The sequence below is a fragment of the Bombina bombina genome, chromosome 11 (assembly GCF_027579735.1).
Source record: "Bombina bombina isolate aBomBom1 chromosome 11, aBomBom1.pri, whole genome shotgun sequence".
Classification (NCBI taxonomy): domain Eukaryota; kingdom Metazoa; phylum Chordata; class Amphibia; order Anura; family Bombinatoridae; genus Bombina; species Bombina bombina.
The window spans coordinates 36,109,350-36,127,164 of NC_069509.1; the positions used below are offsets into that span (position 1 = coordinate 36,109,350).

At 38.5% G+C, this 17,815-nt stretch overlaps 1 protein-coding gene across 1 annotated transcript in view; it reads right to left on the reverse strand.

Annotated features, from left to right (window-relative positions):
* Window positions 1-9,408: 9,408 nt before the first annotated feature.
* Window positions 9,409-17,815, reverse strand: part of LOC128641632 (serine protease 53-like) — a 158,662-nt gene continuing 150,255 nt past the window's right edge. Inside the window, exons 14-15 of the mRNA XM_053694169.1 lie at window positions 11,643-11,788; window positions 9,409-11,159 (exon numbers count right to left, since the gene is read on the reverse strand). Coding sequence (XP_053550144.1) covers window positions 10,515-11,159; window positions 11,643-11,788 — 791 coding nt within the window. The 3' untranslated portion in view covers window positions 9,409-10,514. The remainder of the gene's footprint in view (window positions 11,160-11,642; window positions 11,789-17,815) is intronic.

Consider the following 17,815-nt stretch of genomic DNA (forward strand, 5'->3'; position numbering starts at 1 on the left):
TACTCTTAACCAGTATAAACGCATCCAAACCACTAGTATGGGGTATGGTGGTTTGGATGCAGTTAAGTTTATACTGGTTAAGAGTAATAGATTTTCATTGGAACAGCAGCAATTTATTATTGAGTTACTGGAGATTATTTTGTATTGCAACTATTTTCTGTTTGAAGATGTGTACTATATACAAAAACAGGGTACAGCTATGGGGTCCAACGTCACCCCTACCTATACCTATGCAAATATCTTCATGAGTATCTTTGAAGAAAAGTTTGTTTATGAGAATGGATTGTTTCAGCTATGTGGCGCCACCTGGTGGCGGTATATAGATGATATTTTCGGCATTTGGTGGGGTGACGTTGGATCCTACAGAGGTTTGTTTCAGAGTTAAACTCTACAACAAGAAATATAAAGTTCACATTATCCTGGAGTGAGCAATATATACATTTTCTTGATACTAAGGTATATAAAGATGGTATGGTTTTGAAAACAGATCTTTATAGGAAACAAACAGATAAAAATAGTCTCTTACATTATACTAGTGCTCATACTCCTGCATTAATTAGATCACTACCATTTAGTCAAAGGCTGAGAGTAAAAAGAATTGTGGGTGATGACATTTTGGCTCAGACAAGACTTAAGGAAATGGGGTGTAGACTTGTGGAGCGTGGATATCCACAGAAAATGATTGATGAGGTTACTAAAAGAGTATTGCTAACACCTAAAGGAAACCCTAACAATAAAAGACAAACAAAAGATCCTGATAGGATGGTATTTATTACAGAATATAATGCCTGTAGTCCAAAAATGCAACGGATTATACGTAAACATTGGCATATTTTTACTGAGTGTATCCCCGAGGTGAAAGCATTTAGACAACTGCCTATGCCCGCCTATACTAGGCTTCCTAGTTTAAGAGATAAGTTAATTAGGGCTGATATAGGTAGTGCTAAGAAAACCAAACAGGGTTTCATTACCTCTATGAATAATGGTTGTTATCCCTGCCTCAATTGCTCAAACTGCAATAATTTAATAAAAGGAATTTTTTTTTACCCACCCCCTAACGGGTCAGAAATTTGGAATCAAAGGATACTATAAGATTCCAAATAATTGACTATATACCTATTCCAAGGAGAGGGGGGGGAATAGGGAACTTCTCCTTAAAAGGAGGGAAGCACTTTGGATTAACAAATTAGAATCATTAATTCCCAAAGGCATGAGTAGGGAGATAGATTTGAGTGTATTTTAATATAGGTTAAGTTTATGTGAATATCTGGAAGTGTTAAAGCGTTATCTTTGATGTAATCTGTTTATTAGAACTATCCCCTCCTCATCAGTATTTATACTATGTTTTTAACTTTTAAAACATTTTTTGTAACATTGACAGGTGTTGACCACTGGGTGTCAGTATTTAGAAATAAAGAATTGTGAAATAAACCTGAAAGTGTTAATCCAAGAGGTGTGGTTACACCTGTCTGTAGGTATTTAAGTCTGTATGTAGTGGCTCATTTTGTATGAACATGAATAAGGGTACATAACCCGAAACGTAGTTCTATTTTATTGCTGTACTTGTGTCATGGAATAAAGAAAAAAAGATTGGAAATACTACAGTGGTGCTGCTGTGATTTTGTTCATTGGATGCTTCCAGTAGGGTACCAGACCTTCTGTGTGTTGTGTTGATAATTTTGTTTAGTCATTTTCCCTATGGGCTTTGCACAGTTGCGTCCACGCAGGATAGGGGTTAACTGCCTGCGTTTCTGGAAACTGTACAGCTGTCTGTAAGTATTCAAGGTAGGGTGTTTTACACTGACTTAGGGGGTGTACCCAGTCCAGCCTGAGAGTGCAGACCAATTCCATTTTATATATATGTAAATAAATAAAAATTTTAATGAGTGAAGAACAATGTTATTTAAATTATTTCTTAACCCATCTGTGGTTTTAACGCACTTTGGCATCTACTTATCAAGCCATCAACCACAAATACGCTGGAATTCAGCAGCGTATTTGTGGTGAGCCTGATTCCCCTTAGTTATCAAACCCTACAGACCGGCAAAAGTAGAATTTAGTGACGTAACATACGATCCGCTGGACTCAGTCCGACACAGATCGATGCTTACGTCACTCCAGATGTTCCGAATGCAAGTTTGGCACAATCTGACTACTTTTGCTACTTATCAAATAACTAGCAGGTACGCTCGGCACTATTCTGGCCCAGCGTACCTGGTTTTCAATCCGCCGCCCTAGAGGCGGCGGATGCCATAGGAATCAATGGGAGACAAACTTGCCTGTAAAATAAAAATAAACTCTAAGCTAGCTACAATGTAACTATTAGTTATATTGTAGCTATCTTAGGGTTTATTTTATAGGTAAGTATTTAGTTTTAAATAGGAATAATTTATTTAATTCTAGGAATATTTATTTATATTTATTTAAATTAGATTTAAGTTAGGGGGTGTTAGGGTTAGGGTTAGACTTAGGTTTAGGGGTTAATAAATTTAATATAGTGGCGGCGGTGTAGGGGGGCAGATTAGGGGTTAATAAATTTAATATAGTGGCGGCGGTGTAGGGGGGCAGATTAGGGGTTAATAAATTTAATATAGCGGCAACGGTGTAGGGGGGGCATATTAGGGATTAATAAGTATAATGTAGGTGGAGGTGGGCTCCGGGAGTGGCGGTTATGGGGTTAAACACTTTATTTAGTTGCGGTGGGGTCCGTGAGCGGTGGTTTAGTGGTTAATACATTTATTAGAGTTGCGGCGGGGTCCGGGAGCGGCGGTTTAGGGGTTAAATAGTTTAGTATAGTGTGGGTGGTTAGTGACAGGGTACCAATAAAGCTGGGAAGAAGCCGAAGAGCAGCTAGATCGATGACTGTTAGTTAACAACAGTCCGCTGCTCAACGCCCCGTACTTGGTGCGCAGATTTTTGACAGCTTTTTTGGTAATTTTGGAGAACGTATTCAGGTCCGCGGCAGAGATGTTAGGCTAACTTAGGTGGGCGTATTGGTGCCGTTGAATGCAGGTAAGTTGACAGCTTAATAAATAGATGCCTTTGGCTTAAAGGGACAGTCTAGTTAAAAAAGAAACTTTCATGATTCAAATAGGCGATATCATTTTAAACAACTTTCCAATTCACTTTTATCATCAAATTTGCTTTGTTCTCTTGGTATTTTTTGTTGAAAGCTAAACCTAGGTAGGCTTATATGCAAGTTTCTAAGCCCTTAAAGGCCGCTCCTTATTTCAATGCATTTGGCATTTTTTCACAGCTAAAGGGCATTATTTCATGTGTGTCATACAGATAACAGTGTGACCATGCCCATGGAGTTACAAATGAGAGGGCACTGATTGGCTAATTGCAAGTCTGTCTAAAAAAACTGAAATAAGGGGGCAGTCTGCAAAGGCTTAGATACAAGGTAATCATAGAGGTAAAAAGTATATTAATATAACAGTGTTGATTATGCAAAACTGGGGAATGGGTAATAAAGGGATTATCTATCTTTTTAAACAATAACAATTCTGGAGTAAACTGTCCCTTTAATACACAACCAAAACCAGAAGATGTTTTTGTAGCCCCATTGAAGTCTATGAAGGCTATCAGACTTCTAGATGTTCATGAGCCTAGAGGTTTTTGCTTGAGCAATACATTTTACTTTTAACTTGTAATATGAGCGCAAGAATAACAGCACTATTGATTTAACTTGAGCGGTATTAGTGTTCAGTAGCGTTACATTTTGTAGCTTTCTTTTTTACAAATTAGTATTTTTTGATTATTTTTTCACTGATTTCCCTGTCTCCAGAACAAAAGGAACAATGGTAACGAATCACAACCTGTCTCCGAGGGTGTAGTATCAGCATTGTGGTTCACACACGTGCAGTAGAAGAAATATAAATGTCTATACACTGCAAAACCCTTCCCTCTTTCTATAAGGGGAGTCAACACAAACTGAGCTCAGTTAAATAGTTTTGTTTAGTTCTACAGGTCTATTAAAGGCACATTAAACTCAAAATATAATCCCCCATAAAAAAGGTTTTATTAATGGCAGTGAAAAATAATTACAATCTAAATGTAATGTCTACACTTAAAGGGACAGATTGTTTCTTATATGATTGAGATAGAGCATACAATTTAAAAAACTTTCTAATTTACGTATCTAATTTGCTTTGTTCTCTTGGTATCCTTTTTAAAAAAAATCATACCTAGGTAGGCTAAGGACCTGGGAGCAATGTGTTCAGCTAACTCCTAGTAGTGCATTCCTGCTTTTTCAATAAAGGATATAAAGAGCATGAAGCTAAATTGTATGTTCTATATAAATCATGAAAGAATAGTTTTATTTTTAATGCCCCTTTAAAACTACTTTGAAATGAACTTTCATTAAAGGGATACTGAACCCACATTTTTCACTTCATGATTCAGATAGAGCAGCAATTTTAAGCAACTTTCTAATTTAGTCCTGTTATTATTTTTTCTTTGTTCTCTTGGTATCTTTATTTGAAAAAACAAGAACGTAAGCTTACAAGCCAGCCCATCGTTGGTTCAGCACATGGGTAACACTTGCTGATTGGTGGCTAAATGTAGCCACTAAGCAGCAAGCACTACCCAGGTGCTAAACCAAAGATGGGCCGGCTCATAAGCTTACGTTCTTGTTTTTTCAAATAAAGATACCAAGAGAACAAAGAAAAAATAATAATAGGACTAAATTAGAAAGTTGCTTAAAATTGCTGCTGTATCTGAATCATGAAAGAAAAAAAATGGGCTCAGTATCCCTTTAATTATTTTGCCCAATTTTCATGTAATTTATCTGTAAAATTGTGGATTTTCTTATTCCCAAAGCTGGAACCGCATAATGCAGACTTCTCAAGGCTAACCCTGCCACATACCTTACCCTAATTGGCTCAGCAGATAAAAAAAATTGAAAAACAATGCACTTTATATTAGCAAAATGAATGTGGCTAGCCTTGTAGTCTACAGATTTGAGGCTGGATGTTGGCTAGAATTTGGCTATTGAGAAACAATTGCAGCAAACAATATGTTAATTTGTTTTAAAAAAATTTAAACCTAAGGTTCCTATCTCCCGAGAAACGCTCTATAGCCCTACATGACTTTTACAAGAAACAGATAGATATAGCAATGATTCAGGAAACTCACTTCATAAAATCTAAAGAACCAAACCTATCCAAACTCTATTATGACCAACACTTTCTTAGTTCTGGCCCAAACAAAGAAAAAGAGGTGGGAATCCTATTCAGAAAAAGCACCTCTTTCGAGCAACTACACAAATATTCAGACCCGTTGGGAAGAGTATTAATACTTGTGGGACTCAATTTCCCTATTAGCTCATCTCTAGACACCTCAACTGGACGTAAATACATAAACAGAGGTCAAATCAAAGCCAACTGGTCAGCATTGCAAACTATACCACTATTTGACACATGGAGAATCACAAACCCAGAGACTAGAGAATACACCTTCTTCTCTAACCCACAGCACTCCTATACCCACCTAGATTATCTTTTATGTGACCAGACCACCCTATCTTCACTGATTGACTCACGCATATCACACACCCCATGGTTGGACCATCGTATGGTGCTCAACTCCTTTGCCTGGACATCCAAGCCAATCAGCAACCATACTTGGACAACCATACTTGGACAACCATACTTGGACAACCATACTTGGACAACCATACTTGAACAACCATACTTGGACAACCATACTTGGACACTCAATGTTTATGTTCATGTAGCAGTCATGTTGTACAACCATTAAATAGATATCCATAAGGGATATCTGTTTAATGGTTGTACAACACAACTGCTACATGATTCAGCCTGAAGACTTAACTGACTTAAAGGGACAGTCTACCATAGAATTGTTATTGATTTAAAAGATAGATAATCCCTTTATTACCCATTCCCCAGTTTTGCACAACCAACACAGTTATATTAATATACTTTTTACCTTTGTGATTACCTTGTATCTAGGAACCTTCTTCCAGCCCCCTGATCACATGACTGTGACTGTTTATTATCTATTGTCTTAAATAACCCCCTGTGCCTGAACACAGTGTTATCTATATAGCCCACGTGTACTTTCTGTCTCTTTGTGTTGAAAAGAGATTTAAAAAGCCTGTGATAAGAGGCAGCCCTCAAAGGCTTAGAAATTAGCATATGAGCCTACCTATGTTTAGTTTAAACTAAGAATACCAAGAGAAAAAAGCAAATTTGATGATAAAAGTAAATTGGAAAGTCAATTAAAATTAAAAGTCCTATCTGAATAATGAAAGTTTAATTTATACTTGACTGTCCCTTTAAATGGAATTTAATAAAGGCTAATAAGCGCTAAAGCTGGTGGTTTATATTGGAAAACTCTCTGTCCTAAAACCATAAGAGACCTTTTAATAACTCTAATAGCATAATATTATACCATATTGGAAGGACTTCCACAAAAAGATACCAAGATACATCGGGGGGGTAGTTATCAACGTGTCTACTTTACCTGCCTTCGCCGGTTCAATACGCCCGCCTAAGCTCGCCTACCATCGCCGCTGCGGACCTGCAAAATTTCGCCTAAGTTATCAAAAAGCCGCGCACCAAGTACTTTCGCTATGGTCAGACTCCCATTGATTCCTATGGGATCCGCCGCCTCCAGGGCGGCGGTTTGAAAACCAGGTACGCTGGGCCGGAAAAGTGCAGAGCGTACCTGCTAGTTTTTTGATAACTAGCAAAAGTAGTCAGATTGTGCCGCACTTGTGTGCGGAACATCTGGAGTGACGTAAGAATCGATCTGTGTCGGACTGAGTCCGGTGGATCGAAGCTTACGTCACTAAATTCTACTTTTGCCGGTATCTAGGGCTTGATAACTAAGGCGAATCAGCCTCGCCACAAATACGCTGCGGAATTCCAGCGTATTTGAGGTAGACACGTTGATAACTAGAGGTCATCGTATCAAGTAATTATAACAATACAACTTAATCTGTAAAGAATATCTTTTGCTTATGGCTAGGGATGGGCGAATGTTTTGCAACATTCGAAAAATGAAACTAATTTTAACACATTCGTTCATTCGAATCGAATTTTGAATGTTTACATAACAGTCTAACATTCGATTTTCGAATGTTCGGTTTCAAATTTTACGATTACATTCGAAAATATTTGTTTCGAAAAATTCTAATTTATATTTGTAATAGTATTTCTAATGCTTTCTTTAAATGTAATATTCGAATTATGCAATATTCTATATAGAAACATTCGAAATTATATATTTGTATCTATTATGTATCAATTTACTAGATTCCCTCCCTACCACATGAACTATTGAACTTCTGAATAGTATTTGTTAAATAGAATGTTAAATTCAAAATTTCGAATGTGGACATTCAATATAATTATAAACATTCGAATTCGAAAGTGACATTCGAAAACTGTAAATAGCATTTGATTATAGAATTTTTAAGAATATTCGTTCTTATCAACATTCGGATTTATAATTCGAATTTCGGTAATAACATTCGTTCTAAAATTCGAATTCGGAAATTTACACATTCGCCCATCCCTACTTATGGCCTGATTGCTATTTTAGCGTATATTGTATATGGGTAATTAACCTCTTTTTTATGAAGTTTTACAACACATTGATTTTAAGGTTTTATGTTTGCCTATTATTATAGGTTATTCTATAACTAAGGGAGACGTCCCAATTTTTATATTTTATTACAATCTATTTGAAATAAAAACATTTTGTATTTAGAAAGTGTCAATATCTTTAGGCACTGGCGACCTCTCTATATATATCTCTATATATATTTTCTGTATAGAACTGGTTACCTAGACAATTTGAGGAAGTTGTCTCTTAGTGAGGTGTTTGGTATTGTTTCCAAAGCGCAACACTATTACTTGTAATCTATTCAATTTATTACATAGCTAGCACATTGAAAGTTTGGGATAGTGTGCTCACTTCCACCCCACGCATATCAAGCCAGGTTTCCCCACTAACTACACTTATAGATAATCAACCCTTTGGCCAACTCAAATTTTCTCAGGATCCCAGACTTAACGGTAAACTAGCGAACATACAGGTTGGTATACTTACTTATGTCAACCGGACAGATCAGCACACAAGCAGACATCTCACAAATCATAGGCCCTCCCTTTCAGAACTAGTATCCTTACTTCCAAGTGCGACATGCCATTTACACACCGGCCCAGATAGACCTAATCTCGAGAGATCACTTACCAATTTTGAGACACTCTGTACAAACCCTACTATAACTCGATCTCACGTTCCTTTTATCCATAAATTGTTTCGAGACTCCTTTCCTGAACACAGACCGTCCTATGTACTGAAATGGAAGAGGGAATTGAACACCACACTAACTAACGAACAATGGAGCAATATATTTACCAAAGGTTAAAAAAATCATCGATCTCCAAGATCATTGCAGAAATGAACTACAAACTTTCAAGGTGGTACGTAGCACCCCAAAGATTACTCAGCATATATCCACAAACTTCCCCACTCTGCTGGAGACACTGCCGGCAAATAGGTGCACTGTCTCACATTTGGTGGTCCTGTTCTCTGATCCAAACCTACTGGAGTGACATCACATTACCCAAAGCATTAATGACACAAAAGGGACTAATTTAACAATAACATCTACAATGATTCTCCTTAATAACACGCCAAAAATTGCATTCCAATACCACCAGAAACTTCTCCAGTGCATGCTGAATAGCGCTAAGCGACTAATCCCAAGACTTTGGAAAAAAGCACAAGTCCCCACACACTCCCACTGGATACGAGAGATCGACCATGTACTATCCCTAGAAAAAATACATTACACTTATTTGGGTAAACAGGACTTTATTCCTGACATCATATTTATATGGGAGCAGGGAACACCCGCGTAAACAGACTCCCTACAAATGAAACAACATCATCCACTCAGATCATATAAAATACTTGAGAATGGAGGGAAAGACCAATCACTTCAGAGCGTACACTACTACCCAAGCAACCTGATAGCATGTCACATAATAGGAGATTCTAACACTTTACCTGCCCCCCCTACCTTCCACCCCTTTCCCTCTTCTACACCCCCCTTTCCCCTCCCTCTTCTTTCTGCCCTTACGAGAGAATTGGTACAAGGAACATTTTATGCCACTGTTTTTTTCCGCATTTTTTCTGTTCTCACTTATACCAGCTTCATTGATTGCACTGACAAAATGTGAAATTATATAAACTCATCCTGATGATATCATCCCTGCTATTCCTTGTACATCCCACGTTTGTCAGATTGTCCTTTTCTCGTCTAATGTAATTGTTACTTTGAAAACTCGATAAAAATATTTATTACAAAAAAAAAAGATGTTTAGACCTTGCTGATTTGTTATTCTTTAGGAAGACTACAGAGATGTCTTGTAATTTCAGGGTATTTATTGTCCCTTTAAAGTACATAGGACCTACATTGCTTTTGTTTGTCCTGAGCAGCAACATTACAATCCACTTGTAGAAAACACAAGGCCAGAGAGGTTGTGAGAGACGGCTTGAAGCTGAACGCTGGTACATGAGAAAGTGGAAGACAAGATGTCAATCACACTGTGAAACTCCTCCCTCTTTCCATGAACGGACCTAGCCTGCTCCAATACTTACAGTTTGCAGTGAATTGTCATATTAATATATATCCATTAGCAAAATACTAATATCATTAAAGGGACATGAAACCCCAAAAAATCTTTCTTTCATGAGTCAGATAGAGCAAACAATTTACTTTCCAATGTACTTGTATTATCTAATTCACTTCCTTCTCTTTGTATCTTTTATTGAAAAGTATATCTTTGTATGCTCAGGAGCAGCACATATACTGTATGAGTGTTGTCACTGGCTCACCTGATGTGCTCAGCTACCTCCCAGTAGTGCATGGCTGCTCCTTCAACAAAGGTTACCCAGAGAATAAAGGAAATGTGATAATAGAGGTAAATTGGAACGTTGTTTAAATTTGCAAACTCTATGTGAATCATGCAAGAAAAATGTTGGGTTTTATGTTCCTCTCATAAAACAGTGCAACTTGCTCCGGAAGTCCTGCGCTATTACTTGCCGTGCCTGATGCGCTAATTATGAAACTTTACGCTATTTGTCGGCTCCTTACAAAAATTGCATTCACATTTACTTTCTTGCGCTTCCTGGACAACGGACATATTCAAATAAAACTCGTAGTCTGCATCAAGCTGTTAAATAGTAAGTAGTTGAAATGAAATTCTATTGAAATTGTTTAAAGAGGCACAGAAGATTCTATAAAACTTTCATGAATCAGACAAGTCATCCAAATAAAAGCAAAACCTTCCATTTTACTTCTATTATTAAATTTGTTGAACCGTAGCTCATTCTATGAGAGCATACTGAGGTAGGCTTGGGAACGTGCACGTGTTTGGAGCACCGTATTGTGCACTATATCTGGATCATAAAAGTATAATTTTACTTGTTCCTTTAATTGAATGTTATTTTCCTGTTTAGACACCAGTGTTTTACTGCACAGCAGGATAAGCTATTGTCCTTGTATTACAACAGAGATGTCCAGTTTCTGGCAGCGCCAGTGCTACAAACAGACACGTGCACGTGAAGATAATGATGCGAAGCCAACTGCACCCCAGATAATGACCTGCAGATGTTACAGTTGGCCTTTTAGAGGTGAACGTCCTGCCTGGTGGGCTTGAGCTTTGCCTTAGCCCCATGTCACTAGTAGGGTGGGTTGAGTACAAATTATGTGTGGTCCTGGCTGTAAGGTTCTCCAGAGCTGTGGTGTATTTGTACCCGGTGTTGGTACCTTCCTTTCCAGAGCTGACATTGTGACTAGTAAATCTTGTATTGGATTCATGTGTGATTGCTGTGTTCATGCTCTGCAGACTTTCAGAAGTGCTGTGCCACTTGATTGTAGGCTTCTGGGAAGTTACTGTCTCTCCATGTCCCACCTCTGTTGGGTTTGGTACCTCAAGCATTAAAATATTTTTATCAGAAATGACCTCCCTGATCCAGGACAGCTGGGAACTTACTGGGGTGTAGTTTCCAGGACACACTAAGTCCTTAGTTTCTGGGCCATAGCTTTTAATACCAAGGAGGAACCATTGACCTTTTGGCTGTTGATGACACACAAGAGGAGCTCCATGGTCTTCCTGTGAAGGTAAATTAGGACATGAGATGAGGAGCTGATCCAGGGTGACATAAACAACAGAGAGGAGGGTATTATAAGGCTGTTATAAAACATAATATTTAGGTTTAAAAAAGTTAACCACAAAGATAAACATCACAAGTGCAGAGGGTACAGATGGGAAACCTCATCCTCTGTATCCTATACCTAAATGGCTTTCTTAACCAACCTTCTCCCTCCTTTATCCCTCCCTACAGCGGTGGGTATGTAAGTAAGGTACTACTTCCAGGCAAATTCAGGGCAGCTGAGGTTTTGAGGGCTACAGTAATGAATTGGAGGTTATTGACTCCAGAGCACTTTATAAAACTCACACTGGTTTAGGGTTATAAAATTATTTCTTGCACAAGTTAGAATAAATAAGTTTTATAAATTAAATAAGATAAATGTCTATCAGCAATCTTCTCACCCCTGAGGTCTCTACCCACTCTTTGCTCTCATTATTACTTACAAGGCAGATATAGCTGCCGTCTATCTCCACCGCCGCACACAGCTGAGTTTCTTTGCTTTGGTTACTTTCCATATGAGCTCCACATTTATCTCCCTGCAGCAGATGCACTGATAGCTCCATCAGCGGAGGGAAAGGGTCACGTACACCTGGGGGAAAATTGTGTAGTATAAAATGTTAAGCAAACAATTCATTACCAAGTTAAATGTCACAAAACAACAACCACATATATACTGAAACATTTATATTAGATCTATACAGTGATCTGTGTGTTGCAAAATGGAGGGATAGCAATATTATTAACACTGCATGGTCCCTGCATCTCAGGTTGGACATAATGTTACAGGTCTTTATTAGGATGACAGTAGCTGGAGTAAATAACATGCTTGTGTATATGGCTAGAAGTATGTGGACACCTGACCATCAAACCTATATGAGCTTATTGTACATTCCATTCCATGAGATTTCCGAGTGTGTTTCTGGGAATTTGTGTCCATTCAGCCAAAAAACATAATTTATGTAAGAACTTACCTGATAAATTCATTTCTTTCATATTAGCAAGAGTCCATGAGCTAGTGACGTATGGGATATACATTCCTACCAGGAGGGGCAAAGTTTCCCAAACCTCAAAATGCCTATAAATACACCCCTCACCACACCCACAATTCAGTTTAATGAATAGCCAAGAAGTGGGGTGATAAAAAAGTGCGAAAGCATATAAAATAAGGAATTGGAATAATTGTGCTTTATACAAAAATCATAACCACCACAAAAAAAGGGTGGGCCTCATGGACTCTTGCTAATATGAAAGAAATGAATTTATCAGGTAAGTTCTTACATAAATTATGTTTTCTTTCATGTAATTAGCAAGAGTCCATGAGCTAGTGACGTATGGGATAATGATTACCCAAGATGTGGATCTTTCCACGCAAGAGTCACTAGAGAGGGAGGGATAAAATAAAGACAGCCAATTCCTGCTGAAAATAATCCACACCCAAAATAAAGTTTAATGAAAAACATAAGCAGAAGATTCAAACTGAAACCGCTGCCTGAAGTACTTTTCTAACAAAAACTGCTTCAGAAGAAGAAAATACATCAAAATGGTAGAATTTAGTAAAAGTATGCAAAGAGGACCAAGTTGCTGCTTTGCAAATCTGATCAATCGAAGCTTCATTCCTAAACGCCCAGGAAGTAGAAACTGACCTAGTAGAATGAGCTGTAATCCTTTGAGGCGGAGTTTTACCCGACTCAACATAGGCAAGATGAATTAAAGATTTCAACCAAGATGCCAAAGAAATGGCAGAAGCTTTCTGGCCTTTTCTAGAACCGGAAAAGATAACAAATAAACTAGAAGTCTTTCGGAAAGACTTAGTAGCTTCAACATAATATTTCAAAGCTCTAACAACATCCAAAGAATGTAACGATTTCTCCTTAGAATTCTTAGGATTAGGACATAATGAAGGAACCACAATTTCTCTACTAATGTTGTTGGAATTCACAACTTTAGGTAAAAATTCAAAAGAAGTTCGCAACACTGCCTTATCCTGATGAAAAGGAGACTCACAAGAAAGAGCAGAAAATTCAGAAACTCTTCTGGCAGAAGAGATTGCCAAAAGGAACAAAACTTTCCAAGAAAGTAATTTAATGTCCAATGAATGCATAGGTTCAAACGGAGGAGCTTGAAGAGCCCCTAGAACCAAATTCAAACTCCAAGGAGGAGAAATTGACTTAATGACAGGTTTTATACGAACCAAAGCTTGTACAAAACAATGAATATCAGGAAGAATAGCAATCTTTCTGTGAAAAAGAACAGAAAGAGCAGAGATTTGTCCTTTCAAGGAACTTGCGGACAAACCTTTATCTAAACCATCCTGAAGAAACTGTAAAATTCTTGGAATTCTAAAAGAATGCCAAGAAAAATGATGAGAAAGACACCAAGAAATATAAGTCTTCCAGACTCTATAATATATCTCTCTGGATACAGATTTACGAGCCTGTAACATAGTATTAATCACAGAGTCAGAGAAACCTCTTTGACTAAGAATCAAGCGTTCAATCTCCATACCTTTAAATTTAAGGATTTGAGATCCTGATGGAAAAAAGGACCTTGCGACAGAAGGTCTGGTCGTAGCAGAAGAGTCCACGGATGGCAAGAGGCCATCCGGACAAGATCCGCATACCAAAACCTGTGAGGCCATGCCGGAGCTACCAGCAGAACAAACGAGCATTCCTTCAGAATCTTGGAGATTACTCTTGGAAGAAGAACTAGAGGCGGAAAGATATAAGCAGGATGATACTTCCAAGGAAGTGATAATGCATCCACTGCTTCCGCCTGAGGATCCCGGGATCTGGACAGATACCTGGGAAGTTTCTTGTTTAGATGAGACGCCATCAGATCTATTTCTGGAAGCTCCCATATTTGAACAATCTGAAGAAATACCTCTGGGTGAAGAGACCATTCGCCCGGATGCAACGTTTGGCGACTGAGATAATCCGCTTCCCAATTGTCTATACCTGGGATATGAACCGCAGAGATTAGACAGGAGCTGGATTCCGCCCAAACCAGAATTCGAGATACTTCTTTCATAGCCAGAGGACTGTGAGTCCCTCCTTGATGATTGATGTATGCCACAGTTGTGACATTGTCTGTCTGAAAACAAATGAACGATTCTCTCTTCAGAAGAGGCCAAGACTGAAGAGCTCTGAAAATTGCACGGAGTTCCAAAATATTGATCGGTAATCTCACCTCCTGAGATTACCAAACTCCTTGTGCCGTCAGAGATCCCCACACAGCTCCCCAACCTGTGAGACTTGCATCTGTTGAAATTACAGTCCAGGTCGGAAGCACAAAAGAAGCCCCCTGAATTAAACGATGGTGATCTGTCCACCACGTTAGAGAGTGTCGTACAATCGGTTTTAAAGATATTAATTGAGATATATTTGTGTAATCCCTGCACCATTGATTCAGCATACAGAGCTGAAGAGGTCGCATGTGAAAACGAGCAAAGGGGATCGCGTCCGATGCAGCAGTCATAAGACCTAGAATTTCCATGCATAAGGCTACGAAGGGAATGATTGTGACTGAAGGTTTCGACAAGCTGAAATCAATTTTAGACGCCTCTTGTCTGTTAAAGACAGAGTCATGGAAACTGAATCTATCTGGAAACCCAGAAAAGTTACCCTTGTCTGAGGAATCAATGAACTTTTTGGTAAATTGATCCTCCAACCATGATCTTGAAGAAACAACACAAGCCGATTCGTATGAGATTCTGCTAAATGTAAAGACTGAGCAAGTACCAAGATATCGTCCAAATAAGGAAATACCACAATACCCTGTTCTCTGATTACAGACAGAAGGGCACCGAGAACCTTTGTAAAAATTCTTGGAGCTGTAGCTAGGCCAAACGGCAGAGCCACAAACTGGTAATGCTTGTCCAGAAAAGAGAATCTCAGGAACTGATAATGATCTGGATGAATCGGAATATGCAGATAAGCATCCTGTAAATCTATTGTGGACATATAATGCCCTTGCTGAACAAAAGGCAAGATAGTCCTTACAGTTACCATTTTGAACGTTGGTATCCTTACATAACGATTCAATATTTTTAGATCCAGAACTGGTCTGAAGGAATTCTCCTTCTTTGGTACAATGAAGAGATTTGAATAAAACCCCATCCCCTGTTCCAGAACTGGAACTGGCATAATTACTCCAGCCAACTCTAGATCTGAAACACAATTCAGAAATGCTTGAGCTTTCACTGGATTTACTGGGACACGGGAAAGAAAAAAACATAATTTATGTAAGAACTTACCTGATAAATTCATTTCTTTCATATTAGCAAGAGTCCATGAGCTAGTGACGTATGGGATATACATTCCTACCAGGAGGGGCAAAGTTTCCCAAACCTAAAAATGCCTATAAATACACCCCTCACCACACCCACAATTCAGTTTAACGAATAGCCAAGAAGTGGGGTGATAAGAAAAAAGTGCGAAAGCATATAAAATAAGGAATTGGAATAATTGTGCTTTATACAAAAAATCATAACCACCACAAAAAAGGGCGGGCCTCATGGACTCTTGCTAATATGAAAGAAATGAATTTATCAGGTAAGTTCTTACATAAATTATGTTTTCTTTCATGTAATTAGCAAGAGTCCATGAGCTAGTGACGTATGGGATAATGACTACCCAAGATGTGGATCTTTCCACACAAGAGTCACTAGAGAGGGAGGGATAAAATAAAGACAGCCAATTCCTGCTGAAAATAATCCACACCCAAAATAAAGTTTAATGAAAAACATAAGCAGAAGATTCAAACTGAAACCGCTGCCTGAAGTACTTTTCTACCAAAAACTGCTTCAGAAGAAGAAAATACAACAAAATGGTAGAATTTGGTAAAGGTATGCAAAGAGAACCAAGTTGCCACTTTGCAAATCTGATCAACCGAAGCTTCATTCCTAAACGCCCAGGAAGTAGAAACTGACCTAGTAGAATGAGCTGTAATCCTATGAGGCGGAGTCTTACCCGACTCAAAATAGGCAAGATGAAATAAAGATTTCAACCAAGATGCCAAAGAAATGACAGAAGTTTTCTGGCCTTTCTAAAACCGGAAAAGATAACAAATAAACCAGAAGTCTTTCGGAAAGACTTAATAGCTTCAACATAATATTTCAAAGCTCTAATAACATCCAAAGAATGCAACGATTTCTCCTTAGAATTCTTAGGATGAGGACATAATGAAGGAACCACAATGTCTCTACTAATGTTGTTGGAATTCACAACTTAGGTAAAAATTCAAAAGAAGTTCGCAACACCGCCTTATCCTGATGAAAAATCAGAAAAGGAGACTCACAAGAAAGAGCAAATAATTCAGAAACTCTTCTGGCAGAAGAGATGGCCAAAAGGAACAAAACTTTCCAAGAAAGTAATTTAATATCCAATGAATGCATAGGTTCAAATGGAGGAGCTTGAAGAGCCCCCAGAACCAAATTCAAACTCCAAGGAGGAGAAATTGACTTAAAGACAGGCTTTATACGAACCAAAGCTTGTACAAAACAATGAATATCAGGAAGAATAGCAATCTTTCTGTTGAAAAAGAACAGAAAGAGCAGAGATTTGACCTTTCAAGGAACTTGCGGACAAACCCTTATCTAAACCATCCTGAAGAAATTGTAATATTCTCGGTATTCTAAAAGAATGCCAAGAAAAATGATGAGAAAGACACCAAGAAATATAAGTCTTCCAGACTCTATAATATATCTCTCTGGATACAGATTTACGAGCCTGTAACATAGTATTAATCACAGAGTCAGAGAAACCTCTTTGACCAAGAATCAAGCGTTCAATCTCCATACCTTTAAATTTAAGGATTTCAGATCCTGATGGAAAAAAGGACCTTGAGACAAAAGGTCTGGTCTTAACGGAAGAGTACACGGTTGGCAAGAGGCCATCCGGACAAGATCCTCATACCAAAACCTGTGAGGCCATGCCGGAGCTACCAGCAGAACAAACGAGCATTCCTTCAGAATCTTGGAGATTACTCTTGGAAGAAGAACTAGAGGCGGAAAGATATAGGCAGGATGATACTTCCAAGGAAGTGAAAATGCATCCACTGCCTCCGCCTGAGGATCCCGGGATCTGGACAGATACCTGGGAAGTTTCTTGTTTAGATGAGAAGCCATCAGATCTATTTCTGGAAGTTCCCACATTTGAACAATCTGAAGAAATACCTCTGGGTGAAGAGACCATTCGCCCGGATGCAACGTTTGGCGACTGAGATAATCCGCTTTCCAATTGTCCATACCTGGGATATAAACCGCAGAGATTTAGACAGGAGCTGGATTCCGCCCAAACCAAAATTCGAGATACTTCTTTCATAGCCAGAGGACTGTGAGTCCCTCCTTGATGATTGATGTATGCCACAGATGTGACATTGTCTTATCTGAAAACAAATGAACAACTCTCTCTTCGGAAGAGGCCAAGACTGAAGAGCTCTGAAAATTGCACGGAGTTCCAAAATATTGATCGGAAATCTCACCTCCTGAGATTCCCAAACCCCTTGTGCCGTCAGATACCCCCATACAGCTCCCCAACCTGTAAAACTAGCATCTGTTGAGATTATAGTCCAGGTCGGAAGAACAAAGAAGCCCCCTGAACTAAACGATGGTGATCTG